This window comes from Pundamilia nyererei, unplaced genomic scaffold (genome assembly GCF_000239375.1).
Source record: "Pundamilia nyererei isolate P.nyererei 1_Seehausen unplaced genomic scaffold, PunNye1.0 scaffold00096, whole genome shotgun sequence".
Classification (NCBI taxonomy): domain Eukaryota; kingdom Metazoa; phylum Chordata; class Actinopteri; order Cichliformes; family Cichlidae; genus Pundamilia; species Pundamilia nyererei.
In genome coordinates, this window is record NW_005187497.1 from 2,159,110 (window position 1) to 2,169,195 (window position 10,086).

Below are 10,086 nucleotides of genomic sequence, written 5' to 3' on the forward strand. Positions count from 1 at the left end.
TGGTCCCTGGGTGAATGGCAAACAAGTATATGGGAATCCCGAGGACAACACAAGGGTTTTAATGATAAAAACGATACAAAAAATAACACTTAAAACCGATAAAAACCCTGAAAACCATACATTTCACATGCGAGCCTGAACTCTCATGACCCGGTACCAAACAACTCACGGACCAGTACCGGTCCGTGGCCCGGGGGTTGCGGACCGCTGTTTTAGAAGATCAACTGAACTTGAGCTGCATTGAGAAAGGATAAAATAACAGCTGCTCTAGGAGAGTCCAAGAATACAAATACAGAGCTGGGGTAGGACATGAGATATAATTACACAACAATTTCAAAACTTTTAATTGCAGCTCCTAATGTACTGTGATAACATGTTACAGTCGGTGTGCTCTGAAACAAATAGCATTTAGATACCTTGTAATGTTATTCATCCTGACAGAAAATCAATAATTAATCATTGTGTAAGGTAGAGAAAAAACAACCTGTTTAGAGATAAATTGTGCTGCCACAAATATATTGATGAAATCCATTTGGAGGGATGCAGCTTATTAAAAAACATCTATTTTATGTCCATCGTGAGTCTTTGGCAATAACTAAATGGATGTTTGACAAAAAGACACTAATTTCCCTCCACAGATATTACACCGAGGAAACAAGACATGTGTCAAGATAAAGAAAATAATAATTCACCGAGGCCTAAAACTGACGTAAAGGCAGTTAGACGTCCAAGTGTTTCTAGATATGAGCGGTAGAAAAGCCCCGCCATGTAGATGCAGTTAGTTTTTTACTTGCAGTTAAATAAGCAAGTTGAACCACTTTAAAGTAAAATTATACTTCTATTACTTTGCTAACAAGTCGAAACATAAATCAGTCAGGAGTCTGCAGTAAGATTAGTTCATGGTGATGACTTTCTACTTACTGGGGGTCCAGCAAAGCCAGCAGGTCCAGGAGGTCCAGTCTCACCCCTGTCACCCTGAAAGATGAAGACACAGAGGCATTAAAAACTCAGGGGTTAGGCCAACTGAGAGAAATGGCTGATCTGTTGAGACCAATGTTTTAAAAATAGTTGCTCCAATACTTCAAGATGCCTGGCTCTAAAGGAAAACTGAAAAGCTCAAGTATAAATATAAGAATAAAGAAAGATGATGATAGTTCAGGCATCACAAGATCTATAAGAGCATGCATGCTGCCTAAAAGCCATAATATAATATACTAATATATGATGATTTGACCTAGTCACTGTGCATGCACCAAATTCCTAATCTGATATGTTTTCTTTACTAAAACAATAAACTGTGACACTCACAGGAGCACCGCGGACACCAGGAGCTCCAGAAGGACCAGCAGGACCAGATTCACCCTGCGAGAAAATACAGGAAGAACATCAGCAACATCATACAGAAGGTTAACTTTACATTATAGAAACCTACTTAAATGAAGACTTGTGCAGAACAAGACATTACATCATTTAGATCAAATAAAATAAAAGTAAAAACGCCTCACCTTCTCACCATTGGGACCAGCAGGACCAGGGGGACCAATGGGACCAGTGAGACCCTGAAACATGAAACAAAAAAGTATAGTTAGTATAAAGACTTGGAGAGGTTTGTAGTGTGAGAACAGAGACTTCACACTTTGCTTTAAAATGAGCAGCGGGAATAACAAAACACTTTTATTCTAAAGAACAAAAGAATGAATATTTTAGATTTCAGATTACATTTAAAGTATAATATGCTGTAAATAAGAGATTCACATGTGCAGATAGATATGTATGCAACATTTTATTTCCAGGAAATAAATGAAAGTCGCTCTATCTGTATTCAGCAGAAGCTACTGTCATTCACGAAAACCCAAATGAATGACAGTCACTCACTCTGGCACCATCTTTGCCTGGAGCACCTTCGGGTCCTTTCTCTCCAAGGTCTCCCTGTGGGGATAAAGAACTGAATTAAAGTCTGTCGTGTGACAAGAAAATATGCATAAAATTATACTCAAGTAGGGAAAATTCCACAAATTGAGTGTTTATGCATTCAGTTTGCTAACACTTGTTTCCCATCATGGCTTACTCTGTCTCCTTTGGGTCCAGGAATACCAGCACCTCCTCTCTCTCCAGGCATACCCTGCAGGCCAGGGGGTCCCTGAGCCCCTGCAGTACCTGCAGGTCCAATCGCTCCCTATTATTAATCAAAAATATAATGAGACGACAGGTTTGGGTTCAAAGACAGGAGACATTTCAACTGTTTACTTTCTCTAAGCACCTGCTACACATGCACAAAGATGTTTTATACCTCCTGATTCAGTCAAGGTCTTTAAAAAAGACTTGCAAAAAGGCTTGTGATGATGTTCTGTCACATTTCAGACAGATTCTGCTCGGGCTTTGTTTAATAACCCACAATATGAGTCAGAAACACAAACACGGTGCCGTCTCAGAGTGAGAGAACATCTGCTCATTCAACAAAAGAGGCCGATGCTCATCTTTGTCCCTGCCTGTTGTCTTCAAGGTTAACAGATGACTGAGAGAATAAAAGAGAAAATAATCCTGCCAACTTCTTTTTCTTCTTGCTACAGAAGAATGTTAAAAAAAAGCCCAACTCTCTAATGAGTCGGTCACTTTTAATTTAAACATAAAGACATCTTAATTTCATGTGTTTTGCTGTGATGGTGGGTTTACCTTTAATTCTGTTATTAAAAGGACAAAGGGCGTTTTATCATAAAGGCACGAATCTCTATTTCACACATCAAAGCTGAAACAATTGAAAGCAAATGCAGACTTTGATTGTTTTTTTTAAAAAGTACTCCTATAGGCTCACTCTGAGTCAAAACTTCAGCTGTGCTGCGGTGCTTTATCGTGCAGCCTATAAATCAGACACACGCAGCATTTCTTCTGCCTATCATTAAGCCATAACCACAGGGCTAACACAAGCACAACACTGGCTGTGAATACTATAGAATAATACTCTAACTCAAAGAGGCCGACAAACGATCCCTCTTATAAAACAAATTGTTTTCAGAAACTTGCTTTTCTACAGACTGTTGGTTCATCCCTTCTTCATCGTCACCACCATCACACTCACAGTCTATAATCCTCATCCTCTAACCACTTATGTCTGGGGATGAAAACCTATGAACTGGGATTAAAATCCGACCAGATAACAATCCCAAAGTGGGAATTGCAGCCTCTCTGAGCTCTTCCTCTGCTCACAGTGCCATTGTGACAAATCACTGCAGTGGCTGGAAATTGCTGACAGATGGCAAGTGAGTGTATAGCCTGACTGGAGACACACTGAGCCATCAGCTGCAGTGAATGTAGGAAATATTTTATTTTGTTTTAAAGTATTATAAATTTATGAAATAACATGAATGCAGAAAACAGAAATAAAACAAACGTCCAGACCTGAACTGCTGACTGACGCTCAATTCTAGTTACTGATGGCTCTTCAACCACTAATCCTCAACTTTTGACAAAACTGTGTTTGCTTGTGACTCATATCTACAAAGCAATTATTCACAAGAACCCAAAGGAAGAAAGTTTAAAAGTAAAGGAGAGCTTATTAAAAATATGTTTTCTTCTGTTTTCCACTCTTTGAATTACATCAGAGATCTACTATTTTAGTCAGTAAAAAAAAACCTAAGGATGCTGAACTTAAACTGTCTCAGGAATTAGAATTTTTTAGCCTCTAGGGGAAAATAGGCTTTTACTCAGTCTAGGAAACACTGAAAGTTTAGCTTTGGAAGCAAAGAAAAAGCTTATTACGGTTCGAGACCTGGTGGCCAAATGTAACTCTGTTGATTTAGCATTAGCTCAACAGTACAACCTGCACAGGAGCAACCTTACACCAACATTTATCAGGCACATGTGTTATTAAAAAGACAAATGCAAACATTAGATCATGAAGGAAAAAGCTGTTCTGTCTCAACAAAAGAAAGAAAAATGCTCTGCTTCAGTCCAGCCACACCGTAGAGACCTCAGTTACAGTCGGTGTGAGGTTCAGTCGATATCCTGAAGCACACACGTGAGCAAACGATGGTGTTTAATGACTTCTGCAGAATAACATCGTTAAATATTTAACCCTCATCTATTATTTTGCAACAAAACCACTCCATCAGATTTTTGAGTTTTTTGATTTTCCCCTGCAGACACTGTAAGCATGTCCCTCACGGTTACAGTGTCTGCAGACATGACTTTGTTATCGAACTCTGAATGTCCAAACACAGGGATTAAAAAATGTTTAGATATTGTGCTATATATCTTTGGAATGGATTATGTTTCTCTGTGAGGAAAAATATAAATCTGAATGAACTGTACATAATTTAAGTTGAACAAAATGAACTGCATTGCATCTCAGTCTTTACTACACTATATTTATCTAAAGCAGCTGACAGCCTGCACAGGGAGCGCAGGCAGGATGGAGTGGATGAAGACGAGTGTCTGGGGTGACTTGTGACAGCAGGATCGTAAAGAGAGTGAAAGGGAAGGTTTAAAAGATGGTAGTGAGACGGGTATGATGTGTGGTTTGGAGATGGTGGTGCTGACAAAAAGACAGGAGGCTGAGCTGAAGATGTTAAATTTTCATCGGGAGTGACCAGGATGGACAAGATTTTACAATGTGTATTTTAACTTTGGTTTATTGATTTTAGGTGATGGTTAGATAGCATGTACATTTTTACCTAACATGGCTCCTGTCATGCAATACTTCCAAATGTTCTACCAGGGAAAGGAAGGTTTGTGCTCTCTTTTTAATCCTCCTTATACTTTGTATCTGTAGTTTTGTTGTACATTCTTGTATAATGACAACAAAGTATCTTATATTTACTGGAATAAAATAAAAGCTATAAATGAACCAGTTTAGATTATGACCTGTAGTCTGGGACCTGATAGGCACTTAAGTTGATTCTTTTTTTTCAAAACTGGAAAACTGAGCAGAGGTTTTATTGTCATATACTGTCACATACTAACTAGACTGCTCAGTGCAGCAGAGTGAGGAATGATGCTGCCCGCTTTCTCTAATTTTAGGCTGAAAACACCAAATATACGCTAAAATGCTGAGTACACACAGCTTAACTCGCAAACACTCGAGCTAATTATTATTCAATTATACGCTCAGACTGCTCTGTTTCTGCTGCCTGTGATAAGAATATTGAAAATCTCACCGTGTTTCGCAGTGGGTTGGGTGAACCTCAGGGAGCAACATTTAATCAGTTAAAAAAACATGCTTGTTATTGGCTGCTGGACTCACCTTGGGTCCGTCAGTTCCAGGAGTTCCAGGCAGACCTCTGGGTCCCTGCAGACCCTGAGGGCCAGCGGCTCCTCTCTCGCCGGGAAAACCACGTTCTCCCTGAACAGTAGCACAGTGACAATCAGCGGCATGTATGTTAATCAGCAGCCTACAGTATAATGAAATTATGTTAAGATCGTGAACTTACTCTAGGTCCAGTGGCACCAGCAAGTCCAGCCTCTCCAGGAACACCCTTGAATGGTGAAAAGAAAGAGAAGCTAAAAGACCTGCAAGACTATTGCTGTTGAGATACTTAGTTATGCTTTATACTCATAGCACTAACCAAACTAAATTAAAGCCAAAAAGCAAATATTAAGTGTAATTATATATTTTTAAGAGTTTAGAAATCTGGTAGACGACATCTTAAGTCTTAAGACTTTTGCAGTCACTGATAACGTTGGAAAAAAGCAGCAGCGCTCAAACTGTTTAATTACCTGTGTAATTAATCTGAATCATGACCTTGGAGTAAGTACATAAATTCATATGTTATACTCTATCTTTGTATACTTTTTTATCTTTGTCTTATTTGTCTTATTTGATCATGAAAGTGCACAAACCTGATCTCCAGGCTTTCCTCCCTCACCAGGTGGACCAGGAGGGCCAGGAAGACCCTGTGTGCAGGAGAGAAGAAGCATTAACACTGAATGCAGCGAAGATCCAAGTCTGCACCCCCCTACGCTTCAGATGGTGTTATTGTTGCATGAACGTGTCTTCAGGCCTGCAGTGCTGACAGGAGTTACATATCACTTCCTGTGGACTGAATTATGGCTGTCACGTATGACTCCATCTTCCTGTCAGTATGTGTCTCTGTCACAGGAAACTTGGGAAAGATCAGGTGATTTGTGGCTGAATAACAACATCTTCGTTTTTTCATGTTGAAACATTTTAATTTACTGCATTGCCATGGAAACACAGTTCAGGGAAAACTCATAAGCTAAATCGTTAGAACATCAATAAGGAGCTTGGGAAATTGTTAATATGCTCGGAAAAGATCTCTGCTGCTAAAAGGTGGCGCTATGACTGGAACTCAGTAATGACATGTACAAGTGAAAGAGCCGCAGTTTGATCCTGTGAGGGGATACAACTTCCTCTGGGGCTGCATCACAAAGGTCATCTGGTAAAGAAACATATCTGCCAACCTGTTAAATATGCAGAGCCACCTGCTGCAGCCATCCTTTCTGAATAAGGGAGCATATGGAGGAATGTGTGAGACCACGCCTCTTAATCTGTGAATTCAGGTGTTTTCAGTCCTGTTGCCACATGTGTATAAAATCAGGCACCTGGCCAGCAGACTGCTTTTACAAGAACGAATGGGCTGCTCTATAGAGCTAATCATATTCCAGCGTGGTACTCGAACAGGTTGCCACTCGCAACAAGTCAGTTCGTGAAATTTCTGCCACTGTAGATATTCCACAATTCGCTTTAGTGGCTCACCATGTAAAGTCACAGAGCGGGTTTGCGAAGAGTCAGCAGAGCATCGTGTGTAAAAGTCACCAGCTCTGCTGACTCACTGACTGCAGAGATCTAAGACTCCTCTGGCATTAACATCAGCACATGAAGTGTGTGCCGGGAGCTTCGTGGTATTGATTTCCAAAACAACAGTTTCCTGTAGCTGTAACGTGCAGGTGGCCCAGTATCAAACACTGAAAAGGAACATTTGAACTGGCAGAACAACAGTTTCCTTATTGTCACCTATAACTAAAATTTGTTGCACTGCTGCAGCAGGACCTAATGTCAAGTCACAGTTTTGAACACTGGATTATAAATGTCTTTAGATTTTGCAAGATTAAGTAAAATTGCTGCACAGGATACATGTGCCCAGCAAGTTTGGCACATCTAGGTGAAACCATACGTGTGAGCCATTCTGCAACACTCATACCCAACATATGACTCGGTGACAGACGTGCCCAGTTTCAGAGTTTTTGAGCCCCTTTAGCTGCAGTTTTCTAGCTAAATAGTAGACATAACCTAATCTTACCAGGCAAATGTTTCCTGTATGCTCACAACACGCAATTCATGTAATTAACATACATGTTAAATATGTGTCATTCCATTAAAATATACTTTAATGGAATGATACATATATTTCTCTGTTGCACCATAAACAACTGTGATCATAGAAAAAACAAGTGGTTCCCGATTCTGGCACTGCTCAGCAGAAGAAAAGCAATAAACTGAAGTTTCTATGTATAACTGCACAATATAAAAGTAGTGATACAACTGCTCATATATGCTCACAGGTGTTATAGCAAAGCGTTAAGTATGCAGACTCACCTGGAAGCCAGAGGGACCAGGCTGTCCTTGCTCTCCTCTTTCTCCAGCAGGACCCTAAAAGTCATAATTACAGTCACTTCATATAATTCATTAAAATTGTGCAATTTCACGTCTGGCTGACAGTTAAAATGGTGGGAAAATTCTGCAAAACCTTCCACTTCTTAGTAAACATTATAAAAATAAAATATTTATCATATACAAAATGTTCTCTAGTTCAAAAAGGTTTGTTTAGTTTGCTGAAACATAATCTTCAAAAGAAGTTGAAAGTCTGTAAGTCAGTGATGGTGTGACGTGATGTACAGACAATTTGGTCAAGGACTTTTTTTTCTCCAGACAGAGCTACGATAGAAGCAGTCTGGGAAATGGAGATAACAAAGACTGCTTCTAAGTGCAGACGTAGAAAAGGGATAAGATAATATCGGTGTTGAAGGTATATAAAGTGGCATGGGAGCGATAGAGATACGTACAGCAGGGCCAGGGGGTCCAGCTGAGCCAGTTTCTCCATCTTTGCCGGGCAGACCCTGGGGAGACGAAGAAAGAGAGAGCCAGAGGAGGATGGGGTGGGAGGTGGAGGAGGAGGTTTGACAGATATCAGCACTAAAGCCAAAGGTGATGCTCTTAACTTGGCAGACATCTGACAGATATATAACTGAGGCTTCTCGTGCTGAAGCTGGACTCTGTGAAACTGTGTACTTGAAAAATGAAGCTAATCAAAAGTTTATAGTTTCTGACAATAACAAATATTTGGCTCTAAAAAGAGACTTTACTTTAGCATAACATGTTTATGTTTTTATGCACGTGATTAATTAATGCTTCATAAAAACACAGCAGTCAATCTGAGGAGCGTTCGTTTCAAAACATAAAATGGAAACACGATGAACGTACTCTCAGACCAGGAGCTCCAGCCAGTCCTTTCTCACCAGACTTGCCAGGTTCACCCTTAGAAAAGCAGAAATAAAATCCAGTGGTTAGTGAAAATGCTACTGCTGATCCCTTTGCACCTATTGTGAGAACAAAGGTGGATACAGGTGATGATGCTCATCAAATTATATAAAATTACTCAGCAACACTCCACATGTTGCTGAACAGGTATACTGTGCATTTTTGAATCATGCATTTATGTTTTAGAAAGGACAAATAAAACACATTGCAACACACTGTAAAATATTACTCCCTTAAAGAAGGTACTTTTTTTCCCTTTTACTTACAGTTGCTCCCTTTGGTCCAGGGAATCCCATGACTCCAGGCTGTCCTCGGGCTCCCTGTGGACCAGGAGGTCCTGGACGACCATCCTCACCAGGCGCTCCCTGAGTAAAGTCAAGCCAAACGGTAAATAACTGCCATATGTTTCGCTAACAAAATTAAAAATGTGACTAAAAAATCTAATTAATATACAGCAAAATCCATGACACACTGTGTATAATCCCCCAGTAATGTTACATCCATTCATTTAGTAATCCAACCAAAAAATGTAGCTGTTTGTTGCACATTTAGACAAATATCATAATATTACAAATCTGAAATCATTATGCAGAAATGTAGGTTGCATATTAAATAAATGTGAGTTGCACTATTTCAAATCCATTTATTTTTTAGGTGTTTAAATTAATTAGTGAGGCTTCAGTGAGTGGTGCAGCTTACAGAGTTTACGGCTCCACCGTCACTACTAACAAAGTGTATAAACATAAGGATTGAATGTTATCCTTAAAAACAGGAGACTGTGTGGCAAACGGAGCCCAAAGTGAAAGAGAAAAAACGCAGCCCCCTGAATTCAGCGAGAACGTGGAAGTAAGCTACAGTATAAGGCTGGCGGATAATGGGCGGATAAATTTCCCACAATTCAATTTGATGAAACCACTCATGAGTCATTATGTGATCAGAGCACATTCGGTAAAATTACAAGTCTCTCCCTGGTTGTTTCACATGTGATATTAAAAATAACACACGGCTCTTAATACAGCAAGCGGATGCACAGCATGTAGTTATTTCTCTTAATTTACAAGTAAACAACAACGACTAATTAATGTCTGTTACAACAAGAAACGTGTACATGAACATACAGAAGGTCCAACTTTGCCTTGAGGCCCAGCATCACCGGGGCGTCCAGTCAGACCCTGTCAGAGAAAGGAAGGAGAATTACTGGCTAAATCTGGATGAGTCATCGGGCATCTCTTTGCAGACATATGCTAAAGTAAGGTGGGATTACAGAACATATGGCACCATGTGAGACTGATTTTACACCTCTGACTAGCCCCCTGTGCAGGAAGCAGCACCTGCTGATGGAAATGACTAAGAACGGAAACATGAATGAGAGCACATTGCTCACAGGCTTCATTAACTCTGTTTTCTAATTTCATTTTGGTGACTGCACATAAACAATCTACTGCTGCAGCTGAAATTAAATATTTGAGAGGAAGAGGAAGAGGAAGTACAACTTATCTATCTATCTATCTATCTATCTATCTATCTATCTATCTATCTATCTATCTATCTATCTATCTATCTATCTATCTATCTATCTATCTATCTATCTA

At 39.7% G+C, this 10,086-nt stretch overlaps 1 protein-coding gene across 2 annotated transcripts in view; it reads right to left on the minus strand.

Moving 5' to 3' along the window:
* col2a1b (collagen, type II, alpha 1b) overlaps window positions 1–10,086 on the minus strand; it is a 45,300-nt gene that overhangs the window by 12,582 nt on the left and 22,632 nt on the right. For both annotated transcript variants that reach the window (XM_005740076.2, XM_005740074.2), the window contains 13 exons: window positions 9,613–9,666; window positions 8,761–8,859; window positions 8,438–8,491; window positions 8,020–8,073; window positions 7,553–7,606; window positions 5,836–5,889; window positions 5,427–5,471; window positions 5,240–5,338; window positions 2,069–2,176; window positions 1,876–1,929; window positions 1,506–1,559; window positions 1,309–1,362; window positions 922–975 (listed from right to left, as the gene is read on the minus strand). In XM_005740076.2, coding sequence (XP_005740133.1) covers window positions 922–975; window positions 1,309–1,362; window positions 1,506–1,559; window positions 1,876–1,929; window positions 2,069–2,176; window positions 5,240–5,338; window positions 5,427–5,471; window positions 5,836–5,889; window positions 7,553–7,606; window positions 8,020–8,073; window positions 8,438–8,491; window positions 8,761–8,859; window positions 9,613–9,666 — 837 coding nt within the window. The remainder of the gene's footprint in view (window positions 1–921; window positions 976–1,308; window positions 1,363–1,505; window positions 1,560–1,875; window positions 1,930–2,068; window positions 2,177–5,239; window positions 5,339–5,426; window positions 5,472–5,835; window positions 5,890–7,552; window positions 7,607–8,019; window positions 8,074–8,437; window positions 8,492–8,760; window positions 8,860–9,612; window positions 9,667–10,086) is intronic.